Source organism: Vombatus ursinus, unplaced genomic scaffold (assembly GCF_900497805.2).
Source record: "Vombatus ursinus unplaced genomic scaffold, bare-nosed wombat genome assembly UNPS02009062.1, whole genome shotgun sequence".
Classification (NCBI taxonomy): Eukaryota; Metazoa; Chordata; class Mammalia; order Diprotodontia; family Vombatidae; genus Vombatus; species Vombatus ursinus.
In genome coordinates, this window is record NW_020948840.1 from 21696289 (window position 1) to 21723703 (window position 27415).

Below are 27415 nucleotides of genomic sequence, written 5' to 3' on the forward strand. Positions count from 1 at the left end.
ACACACACACACACACACACACACACACACACACACACACACACACAGAAATGAATATTATGTTAAAATATAGCAACAATTTCTTTTTTTTTTAAAGGAGAAAAGTTCTTTCAGGGAGTGTTGCTGTGAATAGTTGTCTTGTACGGGCAGACTCTGATCTCTAGGACTTGACTAAAGACGATCTTAACCTTCTTCCTTATGTAAAACATTTGCAATCCCTATAAATTACATGGGGTACTCTGGACTGTCTATAGCTACATACAATACGCATTCATAAACTAACATAACAGTCATAGGTAATTAGATTTAGATAGTGTAGACTATACGTTAACAGACAGTGTCATATCAGAGTTGCATAGAGTAATCAGATGTTAGGTCACATGCAGAAGTATAATTTATGTACATAGAGCAAAGTTGTATAATATAGCATAGAAGCATTACTGGGACAGGTGGAGTGTCCACCTGGGATCACGAAGAACAAGAGAAACTCCTTATATCTCAGGTAGTAAAAGCAGTCCATGTACTGCTAGGATATAAAGCCATGGTGGTTAACAGAAAGAAAGCCCTGAACTAGCGGCAGGAGGCCTGTGTTGTAATTTAGTCAATCAACAATTGATCAATAGGAGAGGTCACAATATATTAAGCACCTGTTATGTGTGAAGCATTCTACTAGGTGCTGAAGATATAGGTACAAAGAATGAAATAATTTTAACTCATAATGAGTTTATATTCTCTAACCTGTTTTGTAATTCTGTTTCTGTCACTAACTTGCATTAATTTCCTCTGTGTGACTTTTCACTTCTATAAAACGCAGGTGAAAATGTGTGATCTTTTTATTATAGAATTGTTGTTAGTATCAAATGAAATATATATACATATATATACACACACATACATACAAATATACACACTTTTTACATGTTTATTACAACAGATACAAGTTACAACTGACTAGGTTTTTTTCCTTTTTCCCCTCCCACAACCATGTTCATTGGGCTATTTCCTTATATTTGAACAATCACTGTACTTTCACCACAAATGCCCAACAGTGCTATAAGTACATTCTTACAGGGTACAAATGGAAATACATTTCAATAATTTATAAACAAGTGGGTTATGTGTATATATGGACATATATATGTATACACATATACACATACACACATATAGGCATATATAACATATATGTATAAATATATGGTAGTATTTTGTTTTTGTTATTGTAATTTCATATGTAAAGGTTTGAATTTAAGAAAAGAATTTAAATCTTAAAAGCCTAGTGCCTTGTAAATAGTAGGTTTTTAGTAAACACTTATTAAATTGAATTAAAAGTTTGTTTTGGAGAGATATATGGGAAAGAAAAAATATCCTTTCTGTTAAAGAAATTGTTTTCTGTTCTATTTACAGAAAAAGATAATGCTAAATATGTTTTTAGACACATTGATGGCCGATCCTCCTCCTCAGTGCCTTGTCTGGCTACCTCTCATGCATAGACTTGCCCATGTTGAAAATGGTAAGTAGAATATTTGATAATGTTTCTTTACTCTGTAGAAAATTGTATGTATTAAATATAAATAGGGGCTTAGTTATTATAATTGATGGTGATAACTGACATTTGCTGTTATTTCATGATTTTAACTTAATGGTTTCTATTTTGACAAGAGTTTTCTTCTCAAGCTAAATCTGTAACTTTTAGGTACATTGCCACCAGGTGGTACTCAGGTACCATGGCTACATAGGCACTTTTTTTTATGGGTTTACGTGAAGTGACTTTTTTCATGAGCCCACTTGATTTATCCATGGATTTTCCACTCATTTTTGATGTCTGAAATACCTTTCTTCTTAAAGCAGTTGAACTTACAATCAACTATACAAACATTTAATTGCTTTGTAGAAAATTTGTAAAGATATAAGTGCCTCAAGGACAATTTGTTACTGTTAATATTGAATTTTTTTTAACCAATCACTGACTTTTCTTTTGTCAATGCACTTTTAATCTTAGGTTGGAATCAAAAGTCTTTTCCAGCAATTTATCTTAAGTCTTTGGGTTTATTTCTCAAAGGTCCGTTATGCTTTTTCTCTGACCTAGTCAGTGGTAGCTATTTCCTTAGCTAGAATGTTAGACCTAAATCAAAGGAAGGCCTTTGCCTTCTCTACCTTGCTTTTTGCCTCCACTATTCTTTCCATTCCTCTTGCTATTGAAAAGCATGGAAGCCTCCTTCTCTGTTTTTTCTTTCCGCTAAACAGATAGAAATCTTTGCTGTCTTTTAAAGTATGCTAATATTGAGTAAACTAACATTTTAGCTTCTTAATTAGGCATAGGTGTAGCTTGTTTTGCACACAGTACTAATTTGCTTTCCCAACTGCTGCAGCTAGAAATGATGAGCTTTTCAAAACTTAGAATCCTTGAATCTTTTAAACAGATTAAACTCTGAATATTTTGTACAGATTTAAATTGGTTTCATGACAATATACTAGCTTATTAATTTCTGTTATCAGCAATACCTCTTTTAAAGTCTTCAGAATTTGTTATTTGTTTCATATCCAATTCAGTTACAGGGAAGAAATATTATAATCAAGTCATTCTGCATTCAGTGTTCCTAGGTAAACACAAACAAATCTCATCATTTTTATTAAACTTTAGCACTTTGTTTTATGATGCCTTAGAATATCTCTTAATTATTTTTTTAAATTCCCTTGAGCCATTTTTATAACTTTAATCTTAGGGATAAAGAATGGTACGAAACCACAGACAGGGATTCCGTGTATTACCTACTAAATACATTAGTATTTACCTAAGTACTTAAAATTTTTTCTATCATGTGAAACAATTCCAAAACATGCTATCTCTTAGTGTTTTAACATCTTAGAGTAGTGGATAAAATGCAGAACGTCCAGGGTTCAAATCCCACCTCAGAAATTTATTAACTCTGCAGGTCTGGGTAAATCACTCAATCTCTTGGTTCCTCAGTCTCTTCATTTGTAAAATGAGAGTATTGGATTTTGTGTTTTCAGAGGTCTCTTCCAGTTCTAAATCTATTATATAACAATATAAATTTCTTACAGTATCCCTTCCTCCAAATCCCATTATAAAGAATTTTAAAAGAAGAAGAAAAGAGTTCAGCAAAGCTAAAAGTTTGTTGTTATATGCAATGTTTCACAATGTCCCCTGTCAGTGATCTTCCACTTCTACAAAGAAGTAAGGGTAGATTTATTTTCATGTCTCTTATTTGGGGCCAAGTTTGGTAATTATAATTTCATAGTACTACATTTCAATTATTTTGTTGTTGTTCTTTACATTTACATTATTGTGATCATTGTGTATTGTTTTCCTGCTTTTGGTAACTTCACTTTGAGTCAGTTCATAGAAGACTTTCCATATTTCTTTGTATTATTTATATTAATAATTTCTTACAGCTTAGTAATAATATTTTATTACTTTTATGGTCTATAATTTGTTTAACCATTACCCACCAATGAGCCTTTCCTTTGCTTCCAGTTCTTTGCTTTCACACATAGTGCTGCTATAAATATTTTGGTGTATAAGGGAGAGCTTTATTATTTTTGCTAACCTTCTTAAAATATATGCCTAACACTGTAAGCTCTGGGTTAAAGGATGTAATCAAATGAGATAATATTTGTAAAGTGCTTATCACTGTCCTTGGCACATAGCAGGCACTCTATAAATATTATTGTTGTTATCATTATCATTACACGGATATTTTAGTTACTGTGTGTAATTCAAAATAGCTTTCTCTAGGGTTGGACCAATTCACAGCTCCACTAACAATGTATTGAACTCTTAATATTTTGTAATTTCCCTCACCTGCTCTATTCTCTCTCTCTCTCTTTCTCTCTCTCTCTCTCTTTTTTTTTTAGTGAGGCAATTAGTGTTAAGTGACTTGCCCAGAGTCACACAGCTAGCTAGTGTTATTTGTCTGAGGCCAGACTCAAGTCCTCCTGACTCCGGGGCTGGTGCTCTATTCACTGCACCACCTAGCTGCCTCCACCTGTTCTATTCTTTTAGAAACTAGTTTTCCTAGAGAGAATAGGAATTCTAAACATGTGGAGATTAGATTGAATTATAATTCTGTTTAGCTTTGATTTGCATATTAGATATATTCTTGAAAAAGTTTGCAACGCTCATGGTTGTTTAACAAATTGTACTTTCCTGTTGTCTTCCATCATGTGTACTTAGAGATGCGATCTAACAGGGAAAAAAATTTATATTGACGGTTAAATATTTAATTAGAACCTTCTGTTATAATGAAGTATAGCTTAGTATGCAGGTATGTATTGCATATTATGATGTAACCTCACCACTCAATGAATTAATGGCGCCTGAAACATATCCCAGTTTAAGAGAAAGCTGAGGGGGGACACCAATAAAGTACATGAATCTTATAGAACCCCTGGAGGTCTAGACTGGAGCAGTCTTACTGAATAGGCACTACACTGTAGAAGGTGCCCTGCTCCTATGTCTCTGTGCCCCATGATGTGAGGAGAAAGTAACAAGTGGCAGCATAATCCCACCCTCCAAACATCTCTGTAATTGCCCACTTGTTGGTGTAGAATGTTTTTCTTGGTTTTGGTCACGCATATAATTTCATTTGCAAACTGCTTGTAGAATAGGTGTTCCCAATCTTCCTTTGTATAGAGCTGCTCACTTATGCTCAGTCTTAGTTAGGATATTCCTAGAGAGCAACAGTACATTTGAAAGTGGAATCTTATTTATTCCTTTCATCTTTTTTATTACTCTAGGTTTTAGCCTAAAGAAAGAAAACGTTTGTATGAGTCTATAATTTCATCAAATGTAGTAGAACAATCAGGTAGATATTATAGAAATAAATCACTCACCCAAAGTTAGATATAATCATATGTCATAAAATTGAATTGGCTTCTTATATTTTCCTGACCACAGAAATATGCATTGGCTCTGAACTTGAATTTATGAATTATGAATTTATGAATGTGGATTTTTAATGAATATTGAAAAGTAAAGAACATTTCAATTTTTATGTTAGCTTTAATTCTGTTCACAATTTTGAATGCTAACATTTGAATATGCAGTGTTCTTTGTTAAAAGCTAAGCACAAAATTGAGACTCTTGATTGAAACGTAGGTGAAGATTATTTTACAGAGAAAGTGAACAAGCCAGAAAATGTAATTTCATGCCTTTGAAAGTTAAAGTACCTTATTTCTTGATACTTGAATAGCGGCAGTAGTTTTAGTCTTTTTTTTCCTGCCTATGTGAATGTGATTTCTTTTGAAAATAATACTTTGTATTTTACACTATAGACAGCTCTCAACAATCAAGTGTTATGAAGAAAAGAGGGGCTTCTGTTTTATAGGTGGGGAAAATTAGTGAGATAAAGAGAGATTAAGTCACTTGCCTAAAGTTACACAGGTACTAACTTGTAGAGCAGGAATTAGTGCTTAGGGGCTTTTGATTCCCAGATTCCATTCCTCATTCACCCACTAGAGATTTATATTTTGATTTTTAAAAATTGTTTACTCAAGGACTTTCAGAGATCTAGAGAGGCCTGGGCCATTTCTAGCTTTATAGACCCCTAGGTCAGGTTGGCCTTGAGGCCACATGTGGCCTTCTAGATTCATAAGTGAGGCCTTTTGATTGAATCCAAATTTTATTTGTTCTGTATAATTTGGATCCGGTCAAAAAGCCACACTTAAAAATCTAGGTTACATGTGACCTCAAGGCTGAAGGTTTCCCACCCCTGCCCTAAGTATAATAATAATGACAATTATTATTATAAAAATGAAGATACTTTTGGGTGCCCAATTTTGTTTTCATTTAAGATATAATTTTAAATGTATTTTTAAAACTTAACATGTTTTTATGTACAAATGTACTAATATTATTTTGACTAAATCATTTAATATTAAAGAAAGGTGTTTCAGATAAAGGAAAATATAAGAGGAGAAAGAAGATAGGGAACAGCATACCTGGCTTTCAGTTCTATTTTAGATTCAATCATTGATTTCTTTTGTTAGTTTCAACTCTTTCATTCTGATTTCATTCATTTAAATAAACAAAATTTTTCTCTTTCTCTTTCCCCTGCTCCTCTTCTCTCCCCACCCTTTTTTACTTCCCTTCTTCAAGTCTTCCATCCTGTGGAGTGTTCATATTGCCGGTGTGAGAGTATGATGGGTTTCCGATACAGATGCCAGCAGTGCCACAACTACCAGCTCTGCCAAAACTGCTTTTGGCGGGGCCATGCTAATGGCCCTCACAGCAACCAACACCAGATGAAGGAACACTCCTCTTGGGTAACTTTGCCTTCTGTCTTTGCCTTGAGTCTTTGCTGAACAAATGTCCAGAAGCATACAGCTTCTAACTGGACGGATATTGCTAATAGGTTAATAAGAGCTTGGCACATTAAATTTTCTATCTGTAAAATGAGTAGGTTGGTTACCCTTTAGGTTCCCTCTCAGCACTGAAATCCCTTTATCTAATATAATAGTTAACTAGTATGCCCCTAGTTTATAAAATAGACTGCTTCACTACTTGTCTCTAAAAAGATTGATAGGTAATATGTGAAAACTCCAGATAAAACGTGCATTTTTATATAAAGAAAGGTCACAGAATTTTAGAGTTGGAAGGAGCCTCGTTGGTCTTCTGGGCTGACCTAGACCTGAAAAAGAATCTCTTTTGCATTCCCCAGTCAATGTTTAGCTGAAGAAATGAGATACAAAATCAATTTCTTTCTGGACAAGGAGTATGAGACTTTTTTAATCTTTTGAAAATTGAGTCAGAAAAATGGCCCTCAAAATATTTGGACTTCCAATTTAATTCAACAAGCATAATTTCTAGCTTTGGGTAATCATTAAAACATTTTACAGTATAAATTCTGGTCAAGTTTTCTCTTTGTCTTATATAAAGTTGAAATTTTAAAAGAATTTAATAAATTAGGTAGATTTTTGCCTTCAGGCAGATGTAAAGGTGCTGTACTCAAGTATGTACAGTTCATTCAAGAGCAAGGTTCTTGAATCTATGTGGCTTACCAGAATTCATCTAACAGGAATCCTCAGTTAACGAGATTTTTTTTTCATTTCTTTACTTGAATGATAGTTAAATTAAGAAGAAAAATTTATGAGGCTCAGGGCTACTAGGATAAAGTGTTGTATAGATTTTCAGATACGATCATTCAATCAGATTCTTTTTAAAAATTGTTATTCTTTGTCACAAAGGAGGGTTCATTCTGGAGGGTGGATGGAAAATGATTATGATGTAAAGAAAAAGGTCATAAATAAGATACATTTTTAAAAAATCTATCTTCAGTAAAAACAAGGATAAAATATACTAAACTTCCAGAATATGCCCTAAAACCAATACAAATTTTCCATACCTTCTTACAGCAATGGTAAGACCAGTCAAAGTTATAGATTCTTTGAGGTGAAAGGGTCTTTTTATGTTCTATTTTCATTTTTTTCTTTTTTGTGGGTTTTTGTTTTTTGAGGGAATCTGTGACTTCAGGGTTAGAAACACCAAAGAGGAATTTCCCTTTATCAATGCAAATGAGCAAATTCTCTGCAGCTTCCTCTTAGAGAGTTGCTTAGGGGCACTGAGAGGTTGTGTTGACTATATGATAGTCTTTAGAAATCTCTTAGTGCTGTGAGAAATTATGTTCAAAATTTTAACTGAGGTTTTACAAGATCCTAAATTACCGAAGAAATAATGTTTTATGTACTTAAGTTAGGAAAATGAATGCATTTTACTTTTAAAAATTTTGTGATATTTTAGTTTGATACAATACAACATTCCCGACAAACATTCACCTCTAATGAAATATACTCTGCATTCCCTGGTAAATAACTGCAGTTGATTTTATGCAGTGTGAATTGGAAAGTGGGTTGTGTCCTTTAAATTGACAGTAGTGATAATAATGAAAAATGCAAATTAGAAAGATTTCTATCACCAAAGATTTGGGGAAAAGAAGTTTTTTAGTTAATTTACGCTTTAGAAGAACACTGGGCTTTATTCACTTTCTTTTTAAGATAATTTATTTTATGTATCATGACAGACTTAGGTTAAAAAAAAGAGACATGTAATACTTTATTCCTACCTCTCTGAGCTGTGTGGGAATTTATTTAAAAAATATATATGCACATATATATGTATATGTATTTTTAATCAGTAAAAATCCAATTTATTTCTCATCTTCCTCCAACTTCCCCAACTCTTCCTCACCAATTGAGAATGAAAGCAAAATACAGGTTACAAACATGCAAAAAACAAATTTTTGCATTGGTCATATTCTAAAAATTATGTCTCTTCTGCCCTCTGAGTCATTCATCACTCCATTAGGAGGTAGGTAGCTTGCTTCATCATAAATCCTCTGGAATCATGGTTTGTCATTACAGTGATTATAGTACCTAATTCTTTTAAAGTTGGTTGTCATGTTGTTTTCATTGTAATTCATTGTTCTCCTGGTTCTGTTCACTGTATTCTGCATCAGTTCACCTAAGTCTTTCCAGGTTTCTCCGAAACTACGCCTTTCATCATTTCTAAAATGTGTGTGTGTGTGTGTGTGTGTGTGTGTATTCTTTCTTCCTTTGACCAGGTCAAATAAGAGTGAGGTTCAAGGGTCAGCTGCTCCTCCTCCCATGTCCTCCTCCTCCTTGTTTGTATGAATATCTACTTGTGCACTGAGATTCCATGAGATAATTTCCCCTAAGCTTCCTTTCCCTTTTTCCCCTAGTATATTACTTTTCTCTTCTCTTTCCATTCTTCTATGATCACAAAGATATAACAACCATTCCTAGGTTTGTTCTTCTTAGATTCCCTCTATGATCCCTGAAGATGATTAGGGGTCAGAGAGAACACATGAATCATATCCCCATATTTTATTGTTAGCAGTTTTTCTTTGCTTAGTCTTTTATGATGGAGTATTCATGTTGACCTTTTTATGTTTTTCTTCACTCCTATGTCTACACAGCTCTGCACTTTTTTTCATTAGGAAGGATTGGAAGTCTTCTAATTAAAGGTCCAATTTTTCCTGTATATGATTATACTCCATTTTGCTGGGTAGGCTATTCTTGGCTATAAGCCTATGTATCCTTTGCCCTCTGGAATATTGTATTCCAAGTTTTCTGCGCCTCTATAAGTGGTGGTTACTGGCTTGTGTGTGATCCTATATACATCTAGAGAGACGGTCTGTGCTGGTCCTTCTGCTACTTGTTTGGAGGTAGTATGTGTTGTGTTATTCCAGGATCTCAGGTTGAGACCTGTAAGTTTTCAGTACTCACAAAGTGATCTGATTTAGGGCACAGTCTGATTGTTACCTCTCTTGTCTGAGTTCTGCAAGTTCCTGATCTGAGTCTGGGTCTGAGCAAAGTAGATGCTGCTAGACTTAACCCATATTGCCAGGGCGGAAACTCTGCTGGTTCAGTGACATACTCCAGGCTTGTGATTCCCACTCTGATTATTTTTATGTAGGTTTTAGAGTGAGCTAGAAGCTGGAACTCAGGCACTGCTTTGCTCCTGGATTGTGAGCCACACTGCTGCTGCTTGCTTTGGAGTTTTCTCCTCTTTTGCTACGCTGCCTAAGGCCTGACACCACTCTCTACCCTAGAATGCAGCCCCTGGGCAAAGGTCCCCCTGTCATCCATGGATCTGTGACCTAGAACTTAGTAGTGGGCAACAGAGCTGCCAGGTGGCACCAGCACCTGTTTGCTTGAAGAACCCTGGCATATATCTGAGACAGCTTCTTGCCTTGGAGCTCAGCCTGTCCCTTGCTCTGGGGTGCTGCATGTTCCTAACCAGATCATATGGCTAATGTTTATAGACCTTTCTGTCTTTTCCTATGCTTCCCTGTGCTGGAAAAGTGACTTACTGACTGTCCTGGATTTCCCTATCAGGATTTGATCTGACATGTTTTTTGAATCTGTCTGGAAGATTTTTGGGCTGATGGGGCTTACTATACTATTTCCTTTTATTCAGCCACTTTGGCTTTATTGCCTTATGTGTGTGTGTGTGTGTGTGTGTGTGTGTGTGTGTGTGTTTTATTTTTTCCAATTACATGTAAAGATGATTTTTAGCATTCAATTTTAATAAAATTTTGAGTTCCCAGTTTCCTCCCTTTCTCTCTTCCCTCCCTTGTCTCTAAGATTGTTAGCAACTAATATAGGTCATATATGTGCAATTATGTAAAACATATTTCCATATTAGTCATATTGTGAAAGAAGAAACGGTTTGCAAAAAAATTATGGTTTGCAAAGGGAAAAAAAAACACAAAAAATAAAGTGAAAATAGTATGCTTTGATCTCCATTTAGACTCCATCAGTTCTTTCTTTGGAGGTGGGTAGCGTTTTCCATCATGAGTCAGAAATATGTTTAAATGTACCATTTTCTACTTCTTCTAAAGTATACTCTGCTGATGTTCCACGTAGTCCAATCAGCTCTTAATAATGAGATTGTTTTTTCCAATTCATCGTATTTAGGGCCTGGCTTTCTTAGAGATGTCATCCTTCCTCATTGCCTTTCAGAGCACTTGGTTCAGCTGGTGTGTTTCCTCTAAGAGTTCTCAAATTCTAGCTATTAGAAATGAAGCAGAAGATTTCCTCATGCACCCTGGCTTGGACTATGTGCTTTTACTTACTTTTAGGACATGGCACATTATTAATTTCTAAAAGTGACTTTTTCCCTATAAGGTGATAGTTGAATGATGACTAAAGTTTTCTTTATTCTTTTCTTTACTGGCATTTGTTTCTTGGTGTTTTAGTTGCAAATTAAGTTTAATCTATTTCATTATTGGTTTCATTTCTACTTGTAACTTAATAGTCATGAGGATTACAAATTTAAAAATCAGATCTCAGAGGCATTCTTAATATTAAAATTGATGCACAGTCATAGATATCTCACAGTTTTGGATTGTGGTATATATGTATGTGAGATTTATTGCAGTTATATTTGAATATAGTGTTTAAATTAATGTTTATTTTCTTTGTGTCTGTGTGATGTCTTCAGGTGTACTCAGGTTTACACTGAGTTTAGTGTTTTTAACTCTTGAGAGTAAAGAAAAAAATAAAGTCTTTATCTACTGGAAAAGTGAGGGCATGGGAACCTGCTCTGAGTGAAAATATGCCTAACTAGCTTGGGGTCAAGAATCAGCATGCCCACAGTTCCAGTTCAGAAAGAAGTCACTGTGTCTGTTCTGTACAGGTGTTAGTTTTATGTGTTTATGATAGATGAACTTGTGAGTTCATTTTGTCTATTCCTGTGTTACGTAATACATTGTAGGTTTTGATGACTGCACTTTTTTGTGTAGAGTTGCAGTGTTAACTGTAACTAGCTGTTGGCTAGAGTTAATGAGTTACAGTGGGAGTAACACTGAATTTGGGATCAGAGGACCTAGGTTCAAGTCTTTGAATTCTTATTTACTTGCAGTGACCTTAAGTTAATCACAACTCCATAGCCTTCAGCTTTCTTATAAAGAAAATGAGGAGCTTAGACTAAATAAACTAAAATCCTTGTTCCAAAATTAAAATACTATCATCTGTGATCCTAAAATTGTTCTTTTCTATACTGAAATAAGAGTTTTAAATAAATATATGATATATAAAATCCAAATAAATAAATTTATTTTTTTCTCTCAAATTTTCTATGAGATTCAGAAATTCTGTGGTTTGTTTTTGTTTCATTTTGTCCTGAGATTATAATATTTGTCACACCGAATTAAACCCAGGGTCTCTCCAACACAGTAATCCATATTTGGTAATGATATGCTCATAGTACTGGTAACGATATGCGTTTGCAAAGTTAGCTTTCATGAGATGATTTCTTTGTATTTAGCCCATGATATACATAGACTTGCACAAGGTAAAAAAAATAGCTCCTGATCTGTGACCCAGTGACGCATGTAGCTAGGTATTGCTGAGGCACGCTTAACAGAGTCATCATCAGTTTTTTCACGTAAAATCTTAGTATGTTAATTGGAAGGTACCTCAGAGGCCATGTAGTCCTATATATACCTGAAAAAAAATCCCCTCTGCTGGATCCCAGAGACACCCTCTGCCTGAAAACTTTTGGTCATCGGGACTCCAGTATGTCCCAAAACAGTCCGTTCCACTTTGGGTCAGATTTAATGGCTATGTATAGAGCCAAAATTTACCTCTCTGCAATTTCTACGTATTGCTCCTACTTCTGTCTTCTGGAGCCAAATAAAGCAAACCTATTTGTTCTTCCATATAGCCCTGCTGGTATTGAAGAGAGCTAAAATATTTACCTATGTCTTTTCTTCAGGCTGACTGTTCCCAGTTCCTTCACACACTATTCTTGTGCAAATTGATTGATGAGTTCCCTGTGTATGTTTATGCAGACAGCACTTCCTTTTCTTACTTCCTAGAATGACTGGTGTCTATATTGTCAAAATTTCATTATTGATAACATTCTATCCTTCTCATGTTGACTTCCCTTATATATAGTATTTTAAGTTAATATATAGTGTTTTAAGCTGTGGCATCATATGGATGTTTTTCGAACTTAATTTTACCAAAATTGTGGGTACAAAGTAAGATTATGTTTAGCTTTCCTTCTCTTTTGTTGGAATCTGTTCAAACCAAAGGATCCCTGCTTAGAATAATATTTTTAATGCATAAAATAAAATACGTAAGATTACAAAGGAAACTAATTATATTAAAAACCATTTTCAAAATATTTTTTTAAAAACAATAAATTCAGGGACCCTGTGGCCTACAATGTGGCCATCACCTAACAGTTTTCCACGAGACATCCAACATCATTTAGTTCTCTGGTGGTGTGTCCAACCACAAAGCCAGTGTACACATTCCTAGGATAGTTGGTCAGGAAAAGAAGGACTAATTTAAAGACTTCTGCAGCTTTGCTAACTATTACCTTTATGCAACGACAGAGAAGCTCATCCATACAGGTCTCCTCAATGAGGAGAAAAACATTTTCAGTACAAAAACTAATTGGAGTACAGCTACCACTGCGTTGTGTGTCTCCCACCCAATAACTCTTTCCTCATGCTCTTCTACACCCTACCTCTAATTTTTTCCAGGTTTCTCTATTAGATATACCTCAGAGGGTGCAAAATACCATTTTTTTTGGTGCTCATATGCAGAAAGAAAAGGACCTCCTGTCCTAGAATTGGTGATAGAGGAGAGAAAAGCTTGGCATGATCTGACATGTACCCAAGATTTTGGGAGAATAGATTTCAAATATTTCCAAGGAAAGATAGATAGAAACCCAGAAGTGAAAGAGATATGGAAAGCTGTGACCATAGACAAAATATTTCATATTTCTCCTCCTTTACCTTTTTGCAGCAAAGAGAAGTAGATTTAGAGATTATCTAGGCCAATTCTTTCCTTTTAGAGAGGGGCAGACCAAGGCCCAGAAAGGTGAGATATACAATCCTTACCTCCTCTGACTTACCTCTAATTCATTTTTTAATCCTTGCATTTTAGCTTCAAATCCCATAATTTGACTGAATCTGTTCTTTTCAAGGTTACAAGGTATCTGTTAATTGTGAAGCTTGGTGGCTTTTTCTTAGCCTCCATCCTTCTTGACCTCTCTATTGCTTTTGACACTGTTTGACCCCACTCCTGGACACTTTCTCTTCCCTTGGTTTATATGATCCTGGTTTTTCTTTTACTAGTTTAATCACACCTTTGCCTAATCATTGTCCATGTCCTATCTTCTTTTATATGAAGGCTTTCCTGGACTCCGCTCCCCCCTGCCTTTAGCTCCTAGTACCCTGTCTTACAAAACTACTCTGTATATATTTTGTATATGTTTTTGTGGGTATATATTGTCTCCCTTGTCCTTAAGGGCAAGGACTTCTCTCCCCCATATTCAGTCCATTGTCAGGTCTTGTCAGTTCAGTCTCCAAATATCTCCCAAATCTGCCCCATTCTAATTGGCCTTTTTGCTGTTGGTTTCTTCGCTTTGCAGTCAAGTCTATTCTCTCCATAGATGCCAAAGCAACCTCCTTAAAGTACAAATCTGACTGTTTTCTCACCTACTTATAATTTATCTGTGACTCTCCATTGCCTGTAGGATAATACGGAAATTTCTCAGCTTAGTATTTAAAGCCTTTTCCAGTCTGGCTCCATTCTACCTTTGCAGAATTATTTCATATTTCTTCCCTTTACTCACTTGACCTATATGCTTTTTCCCTGAATGTAGTATTGCATCTCCATTCCCCAAGCTTTTACCGAAGCTGTCTGCCCCATGTACCTGGGAATGTAAGACCTCCCTTTGTCCACTACTTAGAGTCTTTAGTTTCCATCAAGGCTTAGTCCACGCTCTGCTTCATACGGGAAACCTTTACTGATCCCCGTAATTGTTAGTGCTCTTTCCTTACTCAAATTATCATGGATTTATTTATCTTTGTAAATACCTGTACCCCATACCTAATACAATGCCTTTCATAGTAGGAATTTAATAATTTTATATTGAATATTGAATCAAAGAGTGTCAGAATTTGAACCCAGGTTTCTTGATTACAAATTCAGTGCTCTTTTGACTATACCATACTAGTTTATTTTCTGTGGATCTTTTCTGGGTCCATTATGTCTTTTTGAGATGGAGGAACCAGATCTATACAGGGTATTTCATGTAAAGTTAAACATAGATTTTGTAAGGTTGGAATGTCATTTGTTTTATTTCATTGCTTATGGTGTCAGGCACTCTGTTGGGCCTTTTGGCGACAGCAGTATATTTGAGTTGTCCAGGAAACCTTTTATGTTGATACCCAGGACTCTAGGTAATAGCTAGTGGCCAGAAGCCCATCAACCAACATAAAATTTGGATTATCAATAAGTATAACTTTGTTTTATATTAGACTTGCCCACATTATAATTTATCTGCCACTCTTTTGCTCACTCACATGGCTTTATGAGATATTCTGGCTAGTTAACACTACTGGGATTTTGTAACATGAAAGTGTTTTGGGTCTTCAGCAAAATTGAAGAACTTTTAGTAAAAATGATAAATGATTATTGAGCCCTGGTGAAACTCACTGTTATACATTCCTACCCTCTATTTGATATCTTTAAACTAGTTAGTTATCCTTTGGTGACTAAACTCTTAAAATGACTTGATTCTTTTTGAAGAATCAGATTGTTATTTTGATATGATTGCTTGCTCCTTGAAACCTTGAGTATACACTTTTTTAGAATGGTAAGTATTGTATTTAATAGAAGTTTCATTTATTTATTTTGCAAGGCAAACAGGGTTAAGTGACTTGCCCAGGGTCACACAGTTAAGTAACTATCTGAAACTGTATTTGAACTCAGGTCCTCCTGACTCCAGAGCCTCTGAGCCATCTAGCTGCCCTAAAAGTTTTATTTTTTAATGGAATTTTGGCTCATTCCAGTAAGGTATTCAAGAAGGACATATTTACTACATTTTGATATATTCTTTTTTTCATAGTGGGATGATATTTTTTGAAAAGACTTCATGTTTTAATTTTGAATTTCTGTTATATAGATGCTGATAATATTTGGGGGTAGAAGGAACTTTGCAGATCATTTAGTTCAACTTCTTTATTTTGCAAATGAGGAAATCGTGAGACTAGACAAAAGAGGTTTGTCTAAGGTCACAAAGTGAGGGTCAGTTAGTGGTAGGTCTGGGGCTACATCCTGAGTTTCCTGACTCTCAGTCCAGGCCTATTTCCATAACAATGAGCTATAATGCCCATATTTTAGACTGCCAAGTTCAGACTGCCAGGAAAGTGTATATGGTATTGTACTGGAAGTGTGACTGATAATTTGATTCTGGTGACTTGAGCTGTAGCATTTAGGAATATGAGAAATTCAAGTGATTAAAAATACTTTTAATACTCTACATATTTTAAACATTATATGTGTATACATTACATTTATATATAAATATGTATGCATGTATTTTTTCCTTGGCACAATTAAAATGACTTTAGGTAATATGTATATTCAATACCAGTATGGAGCTTTTAAATTTATTTTTCAAGTTGGCTTTTACATGTTGCCTCTAGCTATTCAGATTCCTAGCCTGCATTTGCTTTTGTCTGAAGACCTGTTTGTGTTTACGCCCGACAGAAATTCTTAGACCATTTCATATTTCTTCCCAGCAGATGGCAGACTCCTCCATTCAGCAAACAGCTGGCTTCATTCTTTTTGGTAGCTGTAATTTATATTGGTTTAACAGCCTCCCGTAATGTAATAGTATATTGACACATTTCTTACAAACTCTAAGAAACAATTTACACCAGCTCAGTGGAGTTGTTTGGATGTTAGGTCACCATTTAAGCCAGTGTCTAGTGGAACCATGGAAATAGCAATGGATCTAGATTCAGAAGATTGGGTTCAAATTCTGGCCCTGCTAACCACTTTTGTGACCCTGGGCAAATCACCCGTTCTAGGCCTCAGCCTCCTTACCTATAAAACAAAGGGTCAGACAAGATAGTCTTTGAGGTCCCTTCCAGCTATAAATCTATAATCCTATGATAGAAGTTGTGTGAATGGGCTAATGGTCTTATCTAGACCTTGTAGTTAACAAGAATTTGGTAACTTACTCTTGTCAAGAGTAGCATGTCATGTTCTTGTAGCTGGACATTCACCATTTGCTTCATCTCCCCTAAATTCTATCAAGTAATATGGGTCCAGTGTGTCTCAGTTCATCATTCCATTGCCTGGTACTAATTGTCTATCCAACAGCTCTCAAGGAAGGGCCACTATGTACCTAATACATCATTAAACACCCTGGGGTTACAGAGGGAAACATAAGAAATAATCCTTACCCTCAAGGGGTTTGCAGATTTTTGAGCAAGACTTATACACTTGAATTGATTAAACAGAAAGACATATTTCAGTACTTAGAAGACCTCTGGTTTTTTTTTCATCTTGGGTGCTTCATCCACTAGCACAGGCTACAGCCCCTCTATAACTGTAATAAATGGTCCTCATGAGTTCCTATGGCAAAACAAACTCATCCCATGAGGTTCAGCTTTCTGGTGATGAGCTTCAGTGAAGCTAGTCCTCACATGATAGAAAGACAGCCTATCAGATGGCCTATCTTGAAAGGACCTTCTAGTCCTCATGGCCTTTAGGTATATCTTTTTAGAATCTCTAGGGTAGGAGTACCTTTTTTTTTTTTTGTCTTTGGCTCCTTTGGCAATCTGGTGAAGTTTGTGAACCTCTTTTCAGAACAGTGTCTTTAAGTGCATAAAATAAAAACCATAGGATTACAAAGGAAACCAAATATTTTTTCTTTCTAGGTTCATAGACCCCTGAAATTTATGCATTTACTGTGGACTGCAGGTTCAAACCCCTGCTTTAGGGTTCACCTCCATTCTGCTATGAGGTTAAAGGAGGGCATAAATGGAGGGAAAAAACAAGATAATGTATCATGTCAGATTATGTAGAATAGTGAAAAAGGAGTTAAGAAAAGGATCAGTGTTATCTATTTTAGTCAGGGCAAATATATGTGGAGATAGGTATGAGGTTATGGCATGGTACCCAGGGACCAATAAGGAGAGTTTTTCACCAATTATTCAGTTTTCAACAATCAAGCATTTATTGTGTCCACAACATTCCAGGCACTGTGCTAAATGTTGGGGATACAAAAACAAAAATGGAACATGCCCTGCCCTCAAGGAGCATACATTTTATCAGGATAGACAAAATGTACCCATAGAAAGTGGAAACAAAATACATACAAATTAAGTGTAAGGTAAATTATTTTTCTCCTAGCACCATCTCATCAAGGATTATGATTACAGGTGATGGTACTTGAAAATGATAGCTGTGGAATGCTGTTGAATTCTGGCTTTGTCCTTGGGAACTCGCTACCTTTTAATTGGCTTGTTCTTCACAGAGAATTGTTTATTTTTATTCCCATTTGCTATTCTTTATCTCTTCTGCTGCCAAGGTCCAGAGTAGATGTGTTTAATTAGTCTTACAAATAAATACCAAAGTTTTACAGATCTAGCATGTGGCTCTGAAATCCTATCTAGCCAAAGGATGGCATGGAGCCCCCTGCCCTGTTACCTCTCCTGCTTTTGTGGCCTGAACCCAAAACTGATTGTCACAACCAATGTTCCTGCTACTTATGGAATTCTAGAACTTTATTTTCTGGAGTGAGGATGGTAGGGGGAAGTACAGATGGTTAGTGTAGAATCTATTCATCTGGGGGATTATCTCTCCCTTGTTGTAAAGCCCTATGCACTCTCCTCACCCCCACACCCAGCTGCTTCCACCACATCCTAAGAGATTCATATGGTATACTATGAAATAAACAAAATTAACATTTATTTCTCTTCAAGCGTAAGTTATTACTTGCCCTGGGCTGTTTGTAAGATTGCTTTAAAATTGAGGCAATTGGGTGAAGATTATGGAGTGGTTTGGGGGTTAGAAAGGTTCTTCACCCCCATGTGACCTCCATTTTTTATCTGCTTTCAGAGAGGAGTTTCAGTTGTGCTTAAAGTTTTTTGGAAATAGAACATCTTTGGGTAGAGAAGTTAGTGACTTGTTTACTTGAGTGGGGAGTATTTTTGATCTTTTGTCTTTATGGAGAAAGTATTTCCCCAACAAAGAATTTAGTATCTCATAGCTTACTGACATACATTTTAACTCATCAGTTTTACAAATTCATACTTCTTGGGGAATGCTAGACTTCCTAATTCTTTCCCAGAGAACTGTGGATCTCAAGAGGAAAACAGAAGAAAGGAAGAAGAAACCTCTGACCCTGGGTTTGCCCCTCCATAGTTTGGTCAATCTTAGGGCCTTCAGGGGATTCTAATCCAGTAATCCTGGATAGTTTAAAGCAAATAGTTTGAAGCAAAGTAGAATTTGCAGGATTCTTCTCATAAGTGGTAGGATATCCCCAAGGAGACCTTGACCTTATTAAACCAGTCAGAAGTCCTCTAGACTGTAAGCCAGTATCCAGAGTTAGATCACCAAGAGCCCTAGATCACTAAAAGCCTCTCTTACTCAGGATCCTTGAGATTTCTGAGCTCCTTCAGGGACTGGAAGGATTGCTGGTGAGCCTGATGGCACTTCTCAGGAGGTTGTTGGAAACACTTAAGTCCAGGTCATTTCGGCAGATGGATATTAACACAGTCCATATCATGTGACATTTGTTTTATTTTTTTTGAATTGTTTTCTTCTTGTTGTCATGTCCAGATGCATAAACTTTGATTCCAAAAGCAGAATATTTGAAATATTTCCAACTATTCAAGAGATGGAGACCTAACAAAGGAAGAATTCATATGTAGATGATAAGCAGTGAAACTTCGACAGTAAGGAGATGACATGAATGACTTACTCCAAGCAGTTATTCAAAAGAACAATTTCCTTTGAACAATTCATCACTTTTCCAAAAACCTTCCCACTTCTTTAGATCTTTTCCGAGCCTGACAGGTGGCCACCAGAGCTAATATGGGGAATGCACATCTAATTTCCATGTGTAGGAAAGGGTGGGATTTGAGGGAATGTATTTCTTCTCCTTTGTTTTTATGGTATTTTCAGTAACCCCCTGAGATGTGGCTTTATTAAATGGAGATATTTGCCCGTTTTTATATTAATCATAATATCTTATCAAGCAAAAATAATGTGCTATATAAAACCTACAGTACCATAAAAATGTAAGTTATTCTGTCTAAGTGACTTGTGACTAATCCTTTTTACACATATTACAAATTTGGGATACAGCTGTTTTTCTGAATAAACTGAAAATGTAATGAATGTACATGTATCTGTATAGATATATACTAATTTAGAAAAAAAGTAGTAAGTATTCAGCTGTGTAACATTTCTCTTTCTGTCATCTGATGGGAGTTCAAATTCTAGCTCAAAGTAAGTGGTAGTTGTATTGGTCTCCAGGGTAGGAGCACCTAGTTTATCAACTCCAATATTGGAGCTCTAGCAGTGGGGCTAAGAGCTCCTGGGATGGCAGCAGTGATAGTGGCATTCATAGAGGATGTGAAGCAGTAACATTATCAATGGCAGCAAACTCCTCCATTGCTGGCTCTTTCATACTTATCAGGAGTTGGTAAATAAATTAAATAAATAATAAATTAAAAGGATTTGTTCTGTGAAGTTTGGATTCAGTCAAAAGGCCACGCTTGAAGACCTAGAGGTCCTCATGTGGCCTTGAGGCCACAGGTTCCCCACTCCTGCTCTAGTCCAACCATTGGTTGTTGTCTTTCATGCTTGAAGAAGACCAAAATGGTATCACTACGTTGGGGTCAAGGTACAGTGTGTCTGGCTCTGGCTGATCAGACCAATGTAATCTTGGAAGGATCTACCACAAGTTTGGGCACAAATAATCCATATGAACATTCGGAGTGGAGCTATCTCTAAATTTATACATCTTATGTTTCTTTTGAGCTATTACAATTCTGCTTTGCTCTTAGAGTTAAGCACCTTCTTTGATGTGGGTATGCCATGCTGGGCAGTCCTGTGCCATTGTCTCCCATGACTCACAACTGATTCCACAGTTCTTTAGAGAGACTGTGAGAGTGTCCTTGTATAGCTTCTTCTAACCTCCTGTGAGCACTTGACTTTTTTGAGTTCTCTGTAAAATAGTCTTTTAGGCAAACAAATGTTTTGCATTTGAATAATGTGGCCAGCCCATTGCAGTTGTGCTCTCTGCAGAAGTTTGAATGCCTGGGAATTCAGCTCAAGAAAAAGGACTTCAGTGTCCAGTACCTTTTCTTGCCAGATGATCTTCAGAATCTTCCTAAGACAATTCAAATGCAAGCGATTCAGTTTCTGCCATGGAGCTGACACGCTGTCCAGATTTCACAGGCTTCCAACAACGAGGTTAGCATGATGGCTCTGTAGACCTTCAGTTTGGTAGGCAGCCTAATACTTCTTCTCTCCCACACTTTTCTTCAGAGCCTCCTAAACACTAAGCTAGCTCTGGCAATATGTATGTCAACCTCATCATTTATGTGTACATCTCTGGAAAGTATGCTATCGGTGTAAGTGAACTTATCCACAGCATTCAAAATTTTTCTATTTGCTGTAACCAGTGGTTCTACATATAGATGGTGTGGTGCTGACTGTTTTCACCAAGACTGCTTTCTTGGTGTTAATTGTCAGGCCAAAATTAGCACAAGCTGCAGAGAATTGATCCCTATTCTGTTGTAGCATTGAGTGCACAATTATCTGTGAATAAAAAGTCATGCACCAACTCTCCTTCCATTTTAGTGTTGACTTATGGTCTTTTCAAATTAAATACTTTACCATCAGTGTGGTATGAATTCCCTCTTGAGCATCCTTAATAAATGGTCATCCAGCCTTTACTTGAAGTTTTTCGGTGAAGGGGAACTTAACCTAAGACAGCCTGTGCCACTTTGGCATAGCTCTCGTTGTTAAGTAGTATTTCTTTTTGTTGAATTGAACATTCTCCTTATAATGATAATATTTATATATGATATATATTTATATATGAAGTTTACAATGCCCTTTCTCCACAAAACCTTATAAAATAGATAGCACAGATATTATCCCCATTTTATTGAAGATGAAACACATTCACAGAGGTGAAGTCACTTACTCAGGATCACATAGCTGGTAAGGATCAGAACTAGGACTGAAGCTCATGAACCTCTTGTCTCCAAGTCCATTGAGTACCTGGTATAAGAAAAACACGCAGGTGCTCTGAGCTAAAGAGGAGCGAAGATCAAGGTGTAAGGTAGGAAAGGAGTCAGGATGCTGTAAATGAAATAAACAGTGAGGTTGGGGAAGACATCCTCTTGAGCAGCCCGGAGTGGGGCGGGGAAGGGAGGGAAAGGAGAGGAAATGAGAACTAGCAATGGTAGAGTTGAGAATGGTCATGCAGCCCCTTGGTTGGGTTGATTATGCCTAAGTAGCCATTTATGTATTAAGGCTCTCTGTAAATTTAGCATAGTCAATTCAATTAGAAAATTTTGTTAGGTATCTGCTGTTGTAAGGGTAACTTTAATCTTGTGCAAGTTCAGCTGTTCTAGTTGTTTAAAGGGGCTGTTAAAGCCATTTTGCTTCCTTGTTGCTTGATAGAGTCAACCCAGGGGGAGTTGAGGTTAGAAGTCTTACCTTGCCTCTTGCCTAACTCTCTCAGGAATCCCTTGCTGGTAGTGTTGACTCTCCAGGAAAAGCAGAATGTTATTTTAAACATCATATCGGTCTTGCAGGCTTTTGGGGTAGAGGGTTGTACAACGTGTACTGGCAGGCAGAATAGTACAGAGAGTGGTGGAATCTGGTTTAGGACTGGGGCTTTTGGAGCCGTGGATGCCGTTTAACCTATGTTTCAAACAGCGATGTGTGCCTACGCACCCTGTCACATTGCCAGTGGTATCTGTGTATCTTAATACTGGTAATGGGGAGATTCAGAATACAAACATCCCAGTGAAAGAAACGACAGCCTTCTTAACTTTATCTGCTACTTATGTGGGAGAGGAAGAAAACCTGAGGGACTTGAAGTTTGGGGAAGATCCCTTGTCATAGCCCTGGTGTTGGGGAGAAAGAGAGGAGCCCTGCCATCAACACACATGGTTCCAGTTTAGTCCTTGATCTCAATATTCCCTGAATCCAAAACTTGGGAAATAGGTGCAGCTAACTAATCACTAGTCACAGCCTTGAGTGATGTCATGCTTCTAAGAAGAGAACTGCTAGATAAAATGCAACCCAAGGTGGAAGGGGACAGCGAAAAAGTAAAGCAGCAAGCTGTATTGAGGAGGGGTACTCAAATAGTGCAGATGCAGTCAAGGAAGATGGACACAGAGAAATCTGCTGGGGTCCTGAGTTGAGTTAGGCATCCCATGTAGGTGAAGTAGGGTGGATTTTTAAAGGGTTTTTATCTGTATCAAGTAACACCAGGCATTGGAGGCAGGGAGTGGAGAGTTTAGACTTGGGTATCCATCAAGGTTCCAGACTGATGCTGACTCACTGGAGAGAATGCAGGAAGAAATTTGCAGCTGGGGAAAAGAGGCTTTGGGCTCTCATTGCAGCTCTTACTTTGACAGGATTACTAAAGGTTTTTTGTTTTGTTTTGTTTTGTTTTTTAAGTTTCCTGGAGGCCTTTGTATTTATGAGGTCAAGGAAGCTACTGTATTCTTTATGTTATTGTGGGGACTTTGGGCTGGAGTGGTTCATCCAGAAAGGAAGCACTGCAGGTTGTGTAGGAGGAGAAGAGCATATTGACTGCCCAGAGGACCAAAAAGTTGAAAGAGCTATTAGGTAAGGACCTCGTGCAGATGGTGAACCTTAAGGATAGGCTTGAATTTTCTGCCAAAGAGGTATGGAACAGAAACCTCCTGAGAAGATTTAATGGAGGGTCCCAGATCTAGGGTGCCTTTTAGGGGCCAGTAGAACCATCTATGCCCCAACCCCAGAATCTGTATCTGGTTTATTTTATTTCTTGTGGCTCTTCTTCCGTTTCTTCTGCTTCTGCTCCTTGCTTCCATATCCAAGTTGGCTCTATCCATCTCCATGGGTACCTTGTTGCTACCATCCTGTGGTCATGCTATTGTTCAGCCTATGGAGAGACTGTTACAGAGGAGATCTAATGTTTCTGGCCAGGGAGGTTGCCCTTTTTCCCATGGGAGCCATAAATGCTTAAGCTTCCTGAACTTAATACGACACCCCTGGGGAAACCATGCCCCTAGTAAGAAAGTGGGAGTTAGTCCTATGACTATTGTCAAGAGGCTGTTGAAACCAATATCGGCTGTCATCTCTGGGAAGTCAGAGTTTGGTTTCATATGGGGCATGATCAGAATTTGATATCAACCTTTGTCTCCTGCTAGAGGTTGTTTTGGCCTGTGGGATGAGCTGCTACATTCTTGGACCTAGAATGTATTATGGAAAATTGTAAAAATTAGTTTAATTCTTCTTTCCACAACCTCCCCTGTCCCTGTTCTTTCTAAAAGTTCTCCCTGTGTGTTCTGGAAGAGACTTCTGTTCCTACAAGAACCCCCATACCATTGTCTATATAAAAACCAATTAAATTGGACCCTGAGAAATAATAACAATAATAACACACCTTATATCCCTTACATTGACTCTCTAATTTTTGATTTAGTAAAATGGCTTTTCATTGCAATTTTTATCTTTTGTGACTCATTCAATTTTTAAGCTTGGCATTAGGCTAAAATACTAGGCATGCATTATGCTGAGACCTAGGGATACTTTTGAGGGGAGGGGATTTATTTACTTTTGTTCTGAACTTAAATACCAAATAAAATGGACATTTTGGGAAATATACATGAAACTGTGAATTTCTATGATGTATGGTTTGCTTTTCAAGTATATAATAAATCAACATGTAACTCTCAAAGCCATGCTGCGTGTTGTGATTTCTTCTGGCCTTCCTTCTGTTTTCTTCTGTGCATTTTTCTTTCTTCAGTGACAGCTTTTTGTTTCTCTTTTGGTTTGGACAACCTTATCTATGCCTGTCCCTCTCCCCTTTCACTGTTCCTCCACTGGGAAAAAGAAAAACAAGACCCTTGTAAAACACTCATAGACAAGCAAAACAGATAACCTATAAAGGCACAGTCTGAAAATGTCTAACTTATTCTACATCTTTAATCTATCATCTCTCTATTAGGGGGTGGGCAGCATGCTCCATCATTGTTCTTATGAAATCATGATTGGTCATTGCATTGATCAGAATTCTTAAATCTTTCAAAGTCTTTTTTCTTCATAATGATGTCATTATTATATAAATTATACTGCTCGCTTCACTCTACATGGTTGGGGGGAGGGGGACTAATGCTGAGAGAAACAGACAAAGAGTGTAACCAAAGGAGACAAATGCTCACAAATAAAAGAAATATAGATATGGAAATTCGTAGAGTGAGATAGAGACAAGGAGGACAGCAGAGGCAGAGAGATGTTGACAAAAATAGAAGATACTACTTAAGTACTGTAGGGAGGGTGGCAAATCCTGAGAGAATGAGACAGGAAAAGTGGATAGAGATGAACACTGAGAAAGGAGAGACATAGAGTCCAGGACACAAAGCTGAACCCTCCTGTGAAGGTATCTCCCAGGGACAATCTGGTAATAATAATAGTAGTAGTAGAAGTAGTGGCTAACATTTATATAGTATCTACTATGTGCCAGACACTGTCCTAAACACTTTACAATGATTATCTCATTTGATCTTTACAACAACCCTGGGAGGTTATTATTGTTATTACCCTCGTTTTATAGATGAGTAAACTGAGGCAAACAGAGCTTAAGTAACTTGCTGCTGGATTTGGACTGAGACCTTTCTGACTCCATGCCTGGCATTCTATCCACTGCACCAACCTACCTCATATCAGGGTGAGGAAGGGGAGGGAGAAAGTCTCTTTCTCCGTCTCTGTTTTATTTAATTATAAGTTGACTCTTTGGGGTTCTTATATCATCTACAAAAGTGATAGCATTCCTTCCATTTTTTTTCTTGTCTTATTGCTATAGTTAGTATTTCCAGCACTATATTAAATTAATTGTAGTGATAATGAACATTATTGCTTTAGCAGTCTTCTCTTATGGTAGAGGCTTCTAGTCTTTTTCCATTACATATAATGTTGGTGCTCGGTTTTAGATAGTTTCTACTTAACTATATAAAGTAAAGGTTCATTTAGTTTTATTCTTCCTAGTGTTTTTAGCAGAAATAGATGTGAGATTTTGTCAAAATCTTTTTCAGCATCTGTTGATGTAATCATGTGGTTTTTATTATGTTTGTTATTAACATGGTCTGTTATGTTTATAGTTTTCCTCATATATTGATGCAACCCTGTATTCTTTGTATAAATTCAGTCTGGTCATAATACATAATTTTAAAAATATGTTGTTGTAAACTCTTTGCTATTATTTAATTTACTATGTAAACATTGGTATTCATTAGTGATATTATTTTATAGTTTTCTTTGTCTCCCTCCAGTTTAGGGATGAAGACCATATTTGTATTATTGAGAGTTTGGAAGACTCATTAGGGATACTTTAAAAGATCTAGCACTTCACCTGTGAATGGGTGCTCTTTTCACCAGTGCCAGTCCCAAACCCTTAAAGGCTTGACTCTGTTGACTTTCATCTTCTTTTCGATTGCTGGTTTTGAGATGCAGAGTAACTGGAACACTTCCTGATATGAGCTTTTAGCACATTTCTTTTGTGCCTTTCTGTGTAGCTAACTGAGAAAGTAGTCCACATTGTACTACTCAGTGCTCAGTGCTCTCCTGTTGTCTTTTACAGGGACCTATATAATATTAAATGAACAAAGTACATCTTCATCAAGAACAGGTTATGCCAGACTAATTGACTTTTTCGATAGTTAATAGACTGGTAGATCAGGAGGAGACTGTAGATATTGTTCATCTAGATTTTAATGAAGCATGTGAGTGTCTCATGTTGTTGAGAAAGAGATAGATGTGACCTAGATAGAGAACTAATTGAATGGTTGGGTCCAAAAAGGAACCATCTGTCATTCAATGTTATTTTGGAACTTCTTTGGTGAAGTGCCCCAGGGATCTGTTGCTTGGCCTTGTACTGTCTTAACTGCTTTTATTAGCAACTTGGATAAAAGTACAGATAGTGTACTTATTAAATCTATAGATGATATAAAGCAGAGAAGGGTAACTAACTTATTGGATGACAAAACTGGGATCCACAACATTTTGACAGCCTTGAACATTGAGTCAAATCTAATAAGGTGAAATTTATAGGGATAAATATAAAGCCTTATATTTCATTTCAAAAAATCAGTTCCAGAAATTCAGGATGGGGAAGCATGGCCAGAAAACAATTCACCTAAAAAACAATCTGGGGATTTCAGTGTATTACATAATTGAGATAATAATGTGACCTCAGAACCTTCCTCAAGATTTCTCTTCTTTATGCTTCATATATAATAAGTTGCTAAATTTTGTCAATTGTATCTCCATAGCATCTCTTGAACATTTTCCTTTCTCTCAGTTGCATTTTCCCCATCTTAGTCTGGTCCACTCTTCATATGGACTATTATGATAGCACCTTTAAAAATTATGCTATCTTGTTTTGCCATCATGTTCATTTCTAAATATATCCCTTCTGCCTCCCCTATTTAGTAGTACTTCCTTTGTAACAAAAAAATTAAAAGAAAAATTTTTTACAAAAAACAATTCAGCAAAACTAGAAAACTCACCAAGTCTGACCTTGTACGTGTTGTTCAATACTCATAGTTGCCCATGAAGGGAAAATTTTTATTTTTTCATTTCTTCAGGACCAGGCTTGACCATTATAATAAAATAAGTTTTGGGGTTTTTTGTTGTTGTTGTTGTTGTTGTTCAGTTCTATTAACATTGTTGTATTCATTTTGTATATTGTTTTCCATGTTCCTCACCTTACTTCATTTTGCATATGATAAATTCTTATAAGTCTTCCTATGCTTTTCTGAATCTTCATACTCATAGTTCCTAACTCAGACTTGTGATTTCATTGATTTGATCACCC

At 36.5% G+C, this 27415-nt stretch overlaps 1 protein-coding gene across 5 annotated transcripts in view; it reads left to right on the forward strand.

Moving 5' to 3' along the window:
* The window catches only part of DTNB (dystrobrevin beta), a 344903-nt gene that overhangs the window by 107058 nt on the left and 210430 nt on the right, over positions 1-27415 (forward strand). For all 5 annotated transcript variants that reach the window (XM_027850435.1, XM_027850436.1, XM_027850434.1 and 2 more), the window contains 2 exons: positions 1408-1513; positions 6122-6288. In XM_027850435.1, the coding sequence (XP_027706236.1) occupies positions 1408-1513; positions 6122-6288 (273 nt within the window). The remainder of the gene's footprint in view (positions 1-1407; positions 1514-6121; positions 6289-27415) is intronic.